Here is a 15,674-nt window from a genome sequence, read left to right as displayed (position 1 = left end):
ACTCTGGTACGTAGCCAAACCCGACAGTAAACGTCCCCCATGGAGATACTGCTAAGGCATAAAAAATCATTTTTTGTTCTTTCGGGGGTGGTCAGATTCTTATCAGAGAACTTATTCCCTCCCTCTCCCTCCCTCTTCCTCCCTCCCTCTCCCCCCCCCCCCCCCCCCCTCCCTCCCCGGAAAAATTAGGTCTACTTTTTCGGATTTCGCACCCACCCAAGAAAAATCCTGGGTATGGGCCTGCATAGTATTTGTCGTGTGGTCATTTGAGCGTAGCGGTGCCAGCTATGTTGGCTGGTAGTTCGCGTGAATATTTATCACCTTTGATATCAAGTGATTACTAAACCAGTCTTGTAATTTTGGTGAATCAGGGTGATTTACCAAATCTTTGATTTCATCGCAAATTATATTGCATATTATTTTCTAGTCTTTTGTATTTGATATCCTTGCTTGATATCCTCGTCAAAATATCCAAATCTAAATCTGTTAATGAAGCATAAGCGAGGAAATAATGTCAAGGTCCAAGCACGATATTCGAAAACTTAATCTCATTCAATATAAGAAATGAGATGGTTAATTGCCAAGGTCTGGTATCCTTTTCAAAAAATCAAAGTCTTAAACTGTTATAGTCTAAACCAATCGATGAGAACATTTGTGTTTACCTAAGACTACTGTCCTTAAAGTTCATCCAATATATTTTCTTTGTTGCGTTTATTGCCCCAAAGTCTGCTTCTATCTTCTTTGTTGTCTGAAAAATGTCATTTCTTTGTGAGTCTCTGCGTGTCTCTCCTTGTGGCGCTAGGTCGCTTTTGTCTGCGTAAAGTAGATTGGTTCATGACTAGCTCTCAAGGATTGCCAAAGATCATGCATTTGAACGTTGCAAAAGTACCAGATCTAACCTGAACCTTTCAGTTTATATGCCCTCTTCATACTAGAAGTAATTCAAATCTTGGAAACATCTGAATATGAAATTAAAAGAGAAATACAAAAAATCAATGTGTTTAAGGAAAACCAACAAAAACATACAATGTAAATTGAAATACTAGGAAATATTTTTTTAGATAAAAGAATTGCTAGTAATCTATTTTCTTTAACAAAGTAAATTCGCGATGTTTAGAAAATCCTAAATTGGGATTGTTTTTATCTCATCTTTGTGTTGTCTCTCATGTCGTCATGCGGAGGAGCTAGTGCTTGATGCGTCATTTGTAGCATTTCAGGCCTCCTGAAAATATTTTGTAAAGATTACCTGTTTGTTGCTTCTGTGGCATGACTGGGTACCTGCCGTTTACTAGTATTTAGAATTTTAAATTATCTTTGTTGTCTCACGCGAAGAAATGACACCGATGAATTGTTAAATGGTATTTTGCCTAATCTTAAGCGTTGCTCTATTGTAGAAATGTGCTGAGATCGAACGTCCAAAAAGTAAAATCATTTGATGCCGTGTCTTTTGTTTGTTTGTTTGTTTGCTTGCTTGCTTGTTTGTTTGTTTGATGTGTCGTGGCTTGCTGCTTGCTCGGACAATTTTAATTATCCGATAATGTAACTCCCTTATAAAGCCCCGCGCCAACTTCAAAATCGGTCATCATTCCTCGCTTGGTTGACCACAAGGCAAAGGAAATGCTGGGTGAAACTTCGTAGCAACTCCCAACATGGTGTACAAATAGCGCCAGCTTTGCTGGACCAACAGTGCTGGCTGCCCCTTCTGAGAAATTTCGTATTTAGGCGAGTTTTACTGCACTCAGAAAACATGCGAGAGTGTTTGGCGATGCGCAGGTTTGTGTTTTTGTGCGAGGGTAGCTGTGCCACTGAAATAGGGGAGGGAGAAACGGTAACAAAAGGGGCGTCGCTGACAATGGACCTTCGAACACACAAAGTCCTGAGAAGACAAAACGCCGTCTATGGGAATCAATTTTTTTTTAAAGGGCATTCTTTAATGACTCTTACTCCTTGAATTTAGTATAATCAAAACTTTCTAAAACACACATTTCACTTGTAGGACCCGAAATTGCCTGTATGATTCGGACCACTGGGTGTTTTATGACTTTTTTCAAGGATTTTTTTGTTTCTATAGCAACAGCTTGAACTTCCTGCTTTTGGCGGATTTTCCTATTTTCTGTTTTTCATGACAGAGCCATAACGGGTGCACGACACATAGACGTTAAGAAAACGGGGGAGGGGGTACAGCCACGCCCCTACTGGTAATTTTCTATGTCCAGATACTTCGATATGACCCTCACGTCTTCTGTAGGCTAACACTTATAGGTCTGCACAAAAGAACTATAAGGCGCGTTTTCCTAAAAAAAAAGCTCGCACTTTCGACAAAAACTTATTCCCGGGATTATTTAACTAGGTAGAGGAGAAAAATGTGTCTTTGATTTTGTCTTTTAAAAATATGAAAAAAATATTTTCTTTATGGAATTAATTGCGTATTTAATAATTTTATCCTCATGCTTTTTTTTATATGCTTGTTTGTTCATTATTTAGAAATTCAGGAAATCCTTTTCCTTCAATTGAATGAAAAAAAAAAACCTTGCATTCAAGGTTATTTCTATACAACTTAAAAGCATTTCAGTGGCGAGACTCTTTGTCTTCAGGTTTGTAAACAAGTCGGTCCTAAATATCTATTGCCACACTTGTTCCGGTCTGTGTCACGGAATAGCTTCTTGTCTTCCTTATTATATTGCGTATTGATTCGTTTTGCGATAGACCGGCAGCAAGGGCGACTGGAAGAGGAGTTTGATAATCATATTTTAGAAATGTCAAATCTTTCAACTGTTCATTTCCCTTATGATCTCACCAAAAAAATAGGCAAACAGCTTTTGCTAGTCTTTGATGCGAATCTTGAAAAGAAATGCTCATTAATCAGACTCTGTCTAAAAAACTACTTTTCTCTGTCTGGAGTATATTCCTTAAAGATCAAATATGATTGCTCGTCAAAGTTAATTGTGGAAATACTAATTCGTCTAAAGTCTCTCTACATATCAACAGCTTTAAAGTTTGTAGAAGCCAAAATCAAAATACCCTGGTTTCTTAGATTATTTGGTTTTAAATGAGCTAATATCTATCCAAAACATTGTTTTTTTTTATTCAAACGACAGACAAAAACAACTGCGGGTTGAATTCACCGAAAATTAACCAAGAGAAAAGCCTAGAATCTGTCAAATTAATCCTGTGTTTATCATCTGTCTGAGGGAAATTGTGGCCCCGATTTAAGATTAATTTCATTTTAGATTATTTATCCATTGAGTGGTCTTTAGTCGAATCCGTAATGAAAAGGCATTATCGGTGGCTGCAGCCTATTATTTCCCAAATATGATAGGAGCTTTTTAATGCGAGTTTTTTTTTCACATCAGTGAATATGAAAGAAAATACCAAACAATATCTGACCTGTATTCCAAATATTATCAAAGCTGTAAAGAAAGGAATGTTACAGCCTAGTATTACCTAACCCCAGAGTAAACATTTTGCATATTATATGGCAGAGAGTGAGACAAAATAATTACAAATTCGAAGGGGGATTTTTCTGTCGATTATGTAGTGCTTTTGACGGAGACTTTTTGTCTTTTGTATAATGATTAGTCTGAAAACATCTGTCAGATCAGTTTGGTGTTTTTATTGTGTGGCGGCGAAACGCCTCACAAAGCCTACCTAGGTAACACGCCTGGCGCCTATTGTTCTAGTAATTTCCTAGTAATCAACTCTGACGGCCACCGGGCCCAGAGCATGCTCTTGTGCTAGGTATTATGGCGACGAAAAGGAAACTTGTTCAAGATATGGCCGCATAGAAAGCGGGTTCTTAGTCGCACTCAACCCGCCCCCGTGATTAACACAGCGCGGTGTCGTGAGGGATTAATCGAAAGCGACGTCACTTCAGCAGATCAGGTCTAGACGCACCAATCAACCACGTCTAGACAATGTCTACGCAGCCTTAATGAAAACATTTTACATTCTACATTCGAGTCAGGAGATGAATCCATGTCTGGTAGTCTTAGCCTGTGATTGGTCAGAAGCACTCAGGCAGCAATTGACCTGGCAAGACTAGATAGTGAAATATAAAACAACCGGTCAATTTCGCTCGTAACCTGCACGACAACGACCAGCGGAGCACCACACGCTGTTGAATAATTAATCGCCTTGAGATCCCATTTTCATTCCAATTAGAAGATTCAAGACACGGAAGGCCCAAGCACCGAGTGTCGATCGACTCATACCCCCAACGTCTTTAATTAGAAATAGTCTATGCGACCTTTCTTGCTGTGCTCGAAAGTGCAAAGTCTCACTTAGCCCACAGTCTCGTCTGTCGAGAAGGTATTGGGCTATTTTTGACTTGTATCACGTGCGACAAAGACAATAACGGAGCAAAATATCTCCGAACTGAGCATGTGCGACGTACACAACACAGATTAGAGAAATGTTTTTCAAGCTGGCCACGACACATCAGGTTTAACGTGGAATATTTACGACGCTCCTCGATATTGACCGTCATGGAGAAGGAAATCTACCAAAAATCCCAGAACCCTCTGATAGACGAAATACTACAGAAATATCGAGATTGCTCGACCGACTCAATCTCTGGTCCCAAAGGATTTACCGATCGAATTGTCCAAAAGCCTTGGTCCAGCGTCGACTCTGAAAGCAAACAACGTGTTGTTACGTCTACCGAGGCTCCGTGGCGAATATGTAACACAGTATCTACATCTTCAAGGATGTATGCGCCCGCAAGGGAACGGAGCGCGCTGAAATTTAAAGAAACTCTTGTCAACCAAATACCCCTGGCCTGTTTCAGCTACGGAGGGGAAAAGCGACTATGTTACAAAGAACTAGTGGAGAAAATTCTCAAAGGATTTAGTTCGCAAGTGATCAACGCGACACGAGATCGACTTCAAATATTTTGCCCTCGTTGTACGCCACAACAACTCGAGGTTCTTAAGCTCGCCGGAGTGTTGCCCTGGTCGTGCGCGTCCGCCGGTCTTATCGCGAAAAGCGACGCGTTTCGTCTCATAGGCGCACTTACAGGTTCTAACGTACCCCACAGGAACAGTCGCCTATTCTCGGTGGATAGCTTGGAGGTTTATCACGAATGCTTTGGCGGTTGTGTGGGGACGCTAGAGATCGAGCTCTACACGGATCCTTACGCCGAGTGTGTAACGTGCTCGCAGTGCGATGGGGTGTTCTCGCCAAGGACTTTTGTCACACACCATCACACGTCCGGCGAGGTTCATACCTGCCACTGGGGCTTTGACAGCGCAAACTGGAAACTCTACCTGATGCTCTGCAACGATCAGCCCACACTACACGTGCAGAGACTATGGGAAACACTGACGAGTAAATTCAGTAGCAGCCCGAGGCGAGTCAAGAGAGAGAACGCCGAGTCCGAGGTGGCGGATACCGGATACAATTCATCTGAGTCCAGGGGTAGCCCACCATCACCCGCAAAGAAACAGCGCTCTGAAAGTCGCGATTCACGGTCGTCTCAGAGCTCCGAGAACAGAGATGGGGAGTTTAACAGTGCACCTCATATTGGGAGCTCAGAGGGGGGAATCATAAGTAGGAGGTCAGCGTTTCGTCCGTGGTCTCCTGTTGGACAGAGAATCCCACCGACTATAACACCATTTGATAAGCTACCAGTACCCTCACCTAATGGAGTCGCATTTCTCCCTTCGGGTTCCGGGAGAATCTTTTCGCCGACTGCGGTGACATATCAGTCGGATTGTCAATGCAATGACCCTGCGTGCGAGCATAAGGGAAGCTACCGTGCGTTTAAGAGACCGGACCACGAAGAAAACACGCCGCCACAGCCGCCGCCTCGGAAGCTGTTCGAGGGCTTGCCTATGCCGAGCACGCGCGATCACATGTCCCTTGAGAAAACAGCGAAGGATATGCTAGACGTGGTAGCGCACAATGATCAGTGGAATGCCTTTGAAGAGAGCTATTCCAATTTGAATCGCGAAAGGTCTCATTTGGATAATTCACACCCACAGGCCCCGTTCTCTGAGGAACATGTTTATCAAACTCTGATAAAGTTTACGTGTAATGGAGAGCTGCCTAGTCCGCGAGAGCTGAGCGCCGCGCTGGCGAAGGAGCTACAGGAGTTCTACGTGCGACACGAAAACAAACTGAAAAGAGTTTTAGAAGAGAAAATAATTGTCGAGGACGATTTGGAGTCGTTACGGCAGGAACACGCTAAAAAGATCGAGGAGGCATATGACGATTTGAAGAAAACGCAAAAAGAACTGCGACTTTGCCAGGCCAGGTATCGAGACGAGACGCAGGAGATGAAAGCAAAGATTAGCGATCTCGAAGCAGAGGTGAGAAAATCCAGACTGGACAAGCAGGGAAGCGGACGGGGATCGAACGAGTCTATTGACGTGCTCCAGCAAGAGGTGCGCGAGTTGTGTTCGAAACTAGAGCAGAAGGACTTGTTTTGTAACGATTTAGAGAACGAAATCAAGTCATTACACGGTTGGATAAAGAACCAGAGGGTATATAAACCAGCATCTGCATATCTCGGCGCCATGACTAGCCCTAGACATGTTGATGTGCGAACAGTCTTACGAAGTGTACAAATTGTTAATGGGTCTACTAACGGAAAATCATGCGAAGATGCTCTTAAACCCACTGGAAATGGTCGCGCGGACTCGATCTAAGTCTCATAACTAGTTCCATTACCTCGTCACATCTCTAACTGTCGCGCACGTTATGACAAATTCATGAACTGAATGATTATTGTACTTAATACCTTTAAAGATATAAATATCAAACAAAAAGGGGTGAGAGTTTCCAAAAGGACTAAAGTAAACTAGGTTTCTAGTCTAAAGCGTGCATTTGTTGTCTTTTTTTGCGTAGAAGTGTTTCTACTCGTCTCAAGAAATGTGAATGAGGTTCATTCTTTTATTTCGTGCTTTGGATATCCTTAGATACACAAAAGATCTTTTAATTCATCTACCCGCGGCGCAAATGAAGATCCAAGAGAATAGTTTTGGTGGCTTTTTCTTGTTTAGTCAAAATAAACCCTTTTAATCTAGCACCGCAGGATAGTATTTACATTACTACTTTCCATTATTCGAAGACAAAATACCTAGACCTCGAGAAAGCCTGTCTTCAGGCGATCAATGAATGTCACTTACTCGGCAGATTTTATCTCGTACTAATCACTCCAGAAGGGCTCAGAAACACCTGAAATGTCTGAATCAGTCATCTCATCGCGACTAGGTGTATATGTCTCATGAATTATCTATTTTGTCTCGAAGTTTGAGAGTTTTACTCTGGATAAAAAGAGTGTTATCTTTGTTCTCAAATGAAAGGTCTGGCGCTTGGCGCATCGGATATAAAATTAAGTTTTATCAAAACTAGACCGTTGCATATCTGACGTTTTGCTAGAAAAATGTTATAAAAAGGCCTGCTAAGGAATGAATAAAAGCATTCGTTGAATAAAAAATATGAAGGTAAATATTTATAAGTAGTTTGTTGAAAGACTATTTGCTTACAAAGTTAGAGCTAAAGCTAATGAACATGGAATACTACTACTTGAACGTCAACTAATTGTATATTTGTGTTGGACATTACAAACATAGCAGTTGTAAATAGAAATAAAGGGTTTTTTTTAAGAATATGTTTTTAAATCTTCAACTTGCTTTATCAGAAAACTATAAACAAGCGGTATTGACGCCAGAGCCATCACACACTTGCAAATTTTGAAATTTTTTTGAAGACGTTTCTGGTTTCTTAATGTCGTTTTGGAACTGAAAAACAACCTCTTTGAGGCGCCGACGAACCAAGACAAGTGTTTTTTACTACTTCCGGAACAAGGGAGTCGTACTCGACTAGCAACAATGGCTAATATGAAATAAGAATAACACAAAGATTTTTTTTTTTTTTTTGCTTTATTGAATTGACTTGACAAGAAAGGAAAGCCCGAATGGGTAATTCCATAGGGTTATTATATAATTCGCTATTTATCTTACGAAGTATTTCTTCAATGAGCCAGATAAAGACGATAATATCATGACGGTAATCGTTGCTAAAACAGCGAAACCGCAGCACAGACAGGTCTAATATCCCATCTTGAATTAAACAAGTATTGATTTGCTTTCTAATAGCTTTTGGTAAGTTGCGGCGCTAAGAGATTTAAGAGGGAGAGGGACTGTAGAATTGTCAATGGGGCTTTTTTACGATACGAAGGAAGGATTTACTTATTCATTTAAGTGAAAGAACGGTTTAAGTACGTATATAAGCGAGGGGAACAAGCCTGAGGACTGGAATATTTGGTATTGTTTAAAGTGATTGGATGCCGTCTGAACTTTTGGGTTGATTGATTACGCTCTAACGTCGTCTGTGGGTTCAGTATTCTTGACAAGTGTCAAGATCACGACGGGGCGTTGTCGGTAGATGACTTTACCAAACACCAGCAATGCAAGATTCAAATACTCACGTCCAAAGGGCTGTCAAGTGACTTCTTTTGCGTAAATGTTTTCACGACTCTCTCGTTCTTGGAGCATTTAGACTTTTAGATGAAAAACAAACGTACATATGGTGGAATTTATCGCTTGGTTTAAAAATTTATTTCTTCCTCTCTTCCAAAAAAAATTATCATCGGTTACCCAGTGTCATTATTGTGTCGGAAAAAATGCAGGGAGAATCTTAGAGCTCAGACTAATGCTCATCTATATATATATTTTTTTCTTAACTTTCTTATTTTTTTTTATTTTTTATTTTTGTAAGATCCTGAATTCAGTTTTGTACTGGCACCTCATTCAGAAGCCCGAATACCAAAATTACGGTTATTCCTTAGCCTCCTATGACCCTGCCGCCTTATAGTAACATTTCCTATTTCATTTAGTTTCCCCAAGGATGTGAAAATTCAAGTGTAATGTGCGCGAAAACCTTTATTTCTATAGTAACCGTGAGACGTAAATTAATGCATATTTCATTAGGCAACGTGTTTTCTGCGTTGACATATTTTTGACCCACCCGTTAGAGTTTAATCTCTTTATGATCCTCGTGGGAGGGATTGCTCTGCTGGACACGATGCAGGTTGTCTAAATACCTGAGATTCATTGGATCCTGTTGGACCAGAACAATGAGCGAGTCAAGGCCGTGATTTGTCAATTTTACACGATTAAAGAAGCCTGAAACGAGAGAGTCTATTACCGTGTTTCCTCATTTTTCTTCCCTAAAGAAACCTCTCGAGACACAATAACAAAATAGCAACTAACCAGTTAGTTGTGTTTGTAACAAGAACAAAAAAGCACACAGTACAAAATCATTAAGCTCCTTGCTCTGGTTATGCAATTAAGAAAATCAGGGTCTCTGACGTGACCAAATAGACACATGACGCTCAGCCAAGGACGAACCACCAGATTATTTAGGTGCCAACCTCATGCATTTCCAAGAACATCGGTCATTCAACTTCTAAGAAGACCTGATCGAAAGCTAAGCCTAACCCTCTTTTACTTTATACTGCCTGCTAAGGAAAGACTAAAAGCATTCGTTGAATAAAAAAATATGAAGGTAAATATTTATAAGTAGTTTGTTGAAAGACTATTTGCTTACAAAGTTAGAGCTAAAGCTAATGAACATGGAATACTACTACTTGAACGTCAACTAATTGTATATTTTTGTTGAACATTATAAACATAGCAGTTGTAAATAGAAATAAAGGTTATACAACAAAGGTTGTATAACCACACCCTAGACATACTATTCAAGCGCCTGTGATTTTCAAGGCCATACTTGAAGCCAAGATTTGATGCGCTTGCCGACTCGTCAAAACACCTGAAGCGCTTTGACTTGTCAACAGCCTTCCGAGACATTTTGCATTACGCTAGGATTTTATACCCAACGGAAACGTGGTTCGACTCCGCTTTTTACCACAAACTAAAAACGCCCTCGAGGCATCACAAACATCCTTGACACATAAAGGAGTGAGGGGATTACGATAGGGCTGTCCATAAGTTGCTTGGCAACTTTTGCTATTTCGAGCAACTTTGTTTACCTCGAGCAACTTTTTCGATTTTTAGCATTTTTTATTATTATTTTTTCTTTTTTTTTTTTGCTTTTTATGACGTTTCTCGACTTCAAGATGACTATAAAGACTAAAAAAAGCTGATACTTTAGCTGATTCGTGATGTAATATATCTTTTAGAACGACTATAAGTGTTGGTATGCCTGTGGTAGTTTTAGAATGGTCAGCGGATAATAAAATCCAAAATGGCGGAGTTGAGCGATGGTCCATGCTCGGGTGACCATGATGAATCTAATGAATACTCAGATCCTTTAGAAATAGCAGTCAATGCAGGAGCTAGGTTGAGTACTCCGGCAAAAGCCGATGTTTCTCGAACAAGAAAAGTACAAAGTAATCCCTCTGAGAAGAAAAGAAACGTGCGTGGGTCAGTGGACCCCAATGTGTCCTCGTTGGATAGAGTAAAGGAGTTCAAAGACCAGTATTTAACCGTGACATCGGGTAATCTGAGATTTGACGCCTGTAAGGAAACACTCTCAAAAAAGAAGAGCTCCATCAAGAAGCATGTTTCATCTGCAAAACACATCAAATCGATTGAGAACATCAAGAAAAGCAAGACAAAGGATCAAAATATCAAGAACATTCTAACAAAATCAAATGGGGCAGCAAAAGGAGCAACCTTACCCGAGGACATGCGAATTTATCGCTATGAACTTGTAGAAGCTCTATTGAAGGCAGGTATTCCCCTTTTAAAAGTCAAGAGTCTGCGGCCTTTTCTTGAAAAATATGGTCGTCGCTTGACATCTCGCACTCATCTGGCAGAATTCATTCCCTTGATTCGTCAGAAGGAGATAGACACTGTAAAATCAGAAATAGCTGCAAATAGTGCTTTTTCTGTTATATTTGATGGAAATACCAGGTTTGGAGAAGCTTTAGCAATAATTGTGCGGTTCATTGACGGTGAATGGACTGTACAGCAGAGGCTCATCAAGCTAGAGATCCTAGCCAAGAGCATGAATGCAGAAGAGCTTGCTCAGAGGTTAATTCAATGCCTAGCTGTAGAGTATGGAATTCAACCAAATCAGCTGCTAGCAGCAATGCGAGATGGTGCATCGGTAAATGGAGCTGGGCTGCGTCAAGTCAAGTTTTTTTTCCCCATATACTTGATGTGATATGTTTTCTCACACAATTGACAATGTGGGCAAGCACTTTGAATTTAGTGTTTTAGACACATTTTCTCAGTGCTGGAATACAATGTTTTCGCTTAGTCCAGCTGCACGGTTATTGTGGAAAACAAGAACTGGAGTAGCAATGAAACTTCAATCAAATACCAGATGGTGGAGCAAATGGGAAGTCTTAAATCAAGTGTTGGTTTTTTTTGGGGGATGTGGAGCCTTTTCTTAGAGAGAATGAAAACCTGTCTCCCATTTGTCGTGCAAACCTTTTGCAGCTATTTGGTGACCCAATCATCGCTAGAGACTTGGATATTGAACTTGCAGCTTTAATTGATGCTGGCAAGCACTTTGTTAAGACAACATATTATCTTGAAGGGGACGGCTAATTGGTATTTACTTGCTATGAGCGTTTGTCAGCATTAGCCCATGCAATAGCAATTGAATCATATCCCAACACTGAGGCCAAGGCACATGAACATGCTGGTGGAAATTTGGTATTGTATAACCAGTTGATTGCTCAAGCAAAAGCATGTATCAACCCAGGCTTTCGCTTTTACCAGCAAAAATTTAGTGTGCAGTTCCATGATACAGTCCGTGCATTTAAAGCTGCACGACTATGCTGCCCTATTCAAGTGCAAACACTAAGACCGAATGCAGCCTCAATCCAGGAACTTAAACAATTCAGTTTCATTAGTGATTCGGCTGTCTGATTCGTTCTTGATTGGATAGTCTGATTCAGCTGTCTGATTCGTTGGTGATTCTGCTGTCTGATTCGTTCGTGATTCGGCTGTCTAGTTTGTTCGTGATTAGGCAGTCTGATTCGATTGTGATAACAACCGATTTAACTGCTATGTGCTCAACCGTTTTTTTAATCGACGCTAATGATTCAACAGTCTGACTTAAATGCAGTCATTCCAAAGGACATCCCACTTGTGCTTGATGATGGTGGCAGTGGCCTGTGTCTGTCCGAACAGAGCAACTGAATGTTGACAATTATCGGCCGTCTAATACTTTACAACTTAAGGCAACAACAAAATTAGAGGACGGTTACCTAGCGTTTAGGATGTATTCGAAAAAAGGTGTTCTTTAACTTGCATTGGCCGCTATGACCCCTTTCATGTACTCAGCAAGAAACATGCCACGCCAGCACTGGTGCATTGACGCATTGGCCCACTGTTATAATGTACAGTTATAATTATATATGGCCTTATTGTTGTATTGACATGTTGGCCTACTGTTATAATGTACAGTTATAATTATATATGGCCTTATTGTTGTATTGACACGTTGGCCTACTGTTATAATGTACAGGTATATTTTTATGTACAGTTATAATTATGCCCTTATTGTTGCATTGACACATTGACTCTTAATTCTCGTTGAAGGTTCGAATGATCGGGAGTTAAATGTATGCGTTTTCACGGATTGATCCGTTAAGTTGACGCTCAAGCATGGATTATATTGTAGGCTAGCGTACAACTAATTGCCAAAGCAGTCAAGCGGTGATGCCTTAAAGCACCACCTAGACTTATGAAAAATAATTACAAAGTTTCTTTTACTGTTTTACTGAAATCAGTATCAGAATCAGTTTACAGCAACGCCCCTCTGTGTTGTGAAATGTTACATGTTGTTGTTACTCCTCTATAAGTTGTTGAGTGCCGATCAAAGAAATAATTTTGGCAAACAGTTGAGAAGGTTATAAGTTATATTAAACTTTTAATCTATAGTTCGCCTTGTGCAGTGTCTAAAGCTGCGGCAGGAGCTACCAAAAATGTTTTTTTGCAACTTAAGCCTAGGCGTTTGCAACATGAGTATACCCCTTTGCGGCTGAGTGAAAATGCGGCTTGAATTGTCTGAGGTATATAATTTGACTTTTAATGTCGGGCCTTAAAACACTTACAAATATGCTTCCCCGATGCAATCTGAGAATTAACTGATAGCAATCCCCTTATAAAAAAAATCAAATATTCGTTCCGCTAGAATGACCCACAAACTGTCGAATCAAAAGTTTTTATCTCCTGAATTTCCAATTATAATTAATTAATTGCTAGTGATTCACATAGTCTATTATTAGTGTCTAGTAGTTTTTGACATTCCCCTTTTGATCTAACTATTTTGGCCACAAACTAGCGAGAAAAAAAACGACAAAGTACCGCAATGGTTTTCTGTGACTACAGAATTTTGAGAGAATTCTTATCAGGTAATCATTCAATACATGCATCTAACAGACAAGACGGCGCTTGGTGTGTGAGTTTCGTTCAATGTACCGCGTTTCTTCTGCCTTTCGATTACACTGGCGACACCGTGATATAGTAACGGGGGATAAGGATAGTACCGCGAATCGCATGTAGCGCTCTGTAGACGCTCTGTCTGAGTGCCACCCGAGCTCCAGGATCCAGCATAGACAGATGGGGCTCCAAGGCCTGCCCTCCCTCTTGTTGTGGAATCGGATGACGTGCTTGGCGTTTAGCGCGCCAGACGCTATGTCTGAGTGCCGCCCCCCTCTAGGGAGAATAGGCTGACGCGGCGCCAGAGCACTTAGTCTGCACGACGCTAGTCTCGACATGGGGACCGCGGGAAAATGAGAATGGTTCGCTTACTAGCTTCAGGCTATGTATTGGCATGCTCTTTAGTCCAGATGAAACTAATCACTCTTGGCGTAATGTAAGAGTGTTTCACTATGGATGCAATCGGCGCCAACATCACTAGCTTTCTGGGATTACACATTAAATTTGATCGGCACTTGTTTTTGAAACTCAGTATCCACTTTGAGTAAGAAGATAATAATAAAATTATTTCCCCGAGAAATTATAAAGAGGAGTTTTAAACTAACGCAGAAATTATGTAGTCGATCAAGAAGCAAGTAGCTCATCAGTACTAAACACTGCAGTAGTTCACTAGCGCTAATTTCGTAAAAAAAGGTTCAGATTGTATTGGGTCAGGCAAGTGTCTAAGATTTCCCATTTTTAACCGCAACCTTTCTCTTTTTAAATAATTTTCAGACAAGCTCTGCATAATATATATGCCTGTGTCCCCTCAAAATTTGTTTTCACGAAGACGCAAGCGCGAAAGCTCAAGAGAATATTTAAGTAGTTGCGTTCCCGTTGCGTTCAATTGTGTATCGAGAGAAACAAGCGCGTATACTACCGGGTGGGAAATGACCTGAAAAACGCGCAATTCCAGATCGAGAGAGAAGACACAATTACTTACAATGTCTACAATGGCTATAGGTTCCTTGTTCTACGGACTGATTTTCAAAACACAAATAACGTGAGGCCGAAGTGCACATAACCAGATTTTGGATTTTTAAGATAATTTTTCCTTGATCATCATTGCCCTGTGCATCAGTTCAGGGACGAAAAGCTCAAATTTCAATGACACTTTTGATATTTCGTTTGGCTATAAGTTACTAAGTACTCAGAGAAATTCTCCGCCTTATTCGATGTTGAAATGGGCTTATTTGAAGCGTCACGTCATGTTTTTCAGTCATGTCGTGGGAAATAGATAGTATCTATTATCTTAGGGAGTGTTCATTAAATACACCGAGGGGGGGGGAGAAAATTTTGGGATTCTATAAGGGGGGGGGGGCACCGAAAAAAAATGTTTACAATGAAATGGGGGCTCTGAAATTTAAAGGTGTCTTGAGTAAAATTTTCCTCATACTATAACAGCAGAGTTTAGGCTGTATAGGAAGGTATCTGGGTTTAAGCATCAATTCTAAATTGTCGAGAGGGAAGAAACAGCCGAATTACAGAGCTGTAGGTCTGAATTACTCCTGATGAACACACGGTCTTCATAAATTTAGTCTGCCCCGATGTAGTCACCTTTGCAGCCGCTTGTTGGGGCGTCGCATGACTCAGACACAAGCGGCTGCAAAGGGAGACTAACCCCAAAGAAGTTTTTGGTTTATATTCATTACATTGTTCAAGTATTTTGTGACACTGAAGGTGTACACGCGCAAACTGCAATCCGCCTTTTTATTTTTATCTTTTACATATACGGGGATGTATAAACCGAAAGAAGCAATCGATTAGGACTAAAAAGGTCATAAAATTGTATGTAACTTCAAACACTAGCAGACTTTGACAATTACAAACTGAGGAAATGTTGCACTGTTTACATATTGGACAAATAATGCGCCATGTACGATTGTCGTCTGGATTGAAAACTACGGATTCGCGGGTTGCAAAAAAAGCCTTCAAGAGGAACTTTAGGAGGCAAGTTCGTTAGACAGTCGGATGTGCAGGGTGGGGTGGGGCCATTTTGTACAGGGCAAATACATGCAAAGTACGAGTCGCGTAAGGTGGTGGTGTGCGAATCTTTCAGGCGAAAGTCGAGCCCTGTTGCACCACGACGAGTGTGAGAGTTTGAAAATTGAATGAAGCTAATGGCATTAAGGTGATGTGCGTGTGTTTATTATGTGAGCGTGTTCGCGTATGGCCAAATTAAGATGTGCACTCAGCTGTTCTTCTGGCTCGGTAAATCTTACTCTTAAATTCAAGACTCTTTATCAACTGCCCTACACATGAGGAGCCAAA

The 15,674-nt window shown here is 40.7% G+C and overlaps 1 protein-coding gene and 1 long non-coding RNA gene across 2 annotated transcripts; one reads left to right on the top strand and one right to left on the bottom strand.

The window, feature by feature from the left end:
• Nucleotides 1–740: 740 nt before the first annotated feature.
• LOC116618956 lies at nt 741–2,330 on the bottom strand. Its single transcript, XR_004296432.2, has 2 exons — nt 1,247–2,330; nt 741–959 (listed from the first exon to the last, which is right to left on the bottom strand). It is a non-coding gene; the product is annotated as an uncharacterized LOC116618956 (long non-coding RNA).
• Nucleotides 2,331–3,690: 1,360 nt separating this feature from the next.
• LOC116618955 (ski oncogene) lies at nt 3,691–10,568 on the top strand. Its single transcript, XM_048724994.1, has 2 exons — nt 3,691–7,445; nt 9,511–10,568. Exon 1 carries the CDS (start codon nt 4,485–4,487, stop codon nt 6,645–6,647), a length of 2,163 nt encoding a protein of 720 aa, XP_048580951.1. The 5' UTR covers nt 3,691–4,484; the 3' UTR covers nt 6,648–7,445; nt 9,511–10,568.
• The last annotated feature ends 5,106 nt before the right edge of the window (nt 10,569–15,674 follow it).

This window comes from Nematostella vectensis, chromosome 3, assembly GCF_932526225.1.
Source record: "Nematostella vectensis chromosome 3, jaNemVect1.1, whole genome shotgun sequence".
In the NCBI taxonomy this organism is placed as follows: Eukaryota; Metazoa; Cnidaria; class Anthozoa; order Actiniaria; family Edwardsiidae; genus Nematostella; species Nematostella vectensis.
The sequence above is the reverse complement of the archived record's forward strand: the minus strand, read 5'-3'. Positions and strand labels throughout refer to the sequence as shown.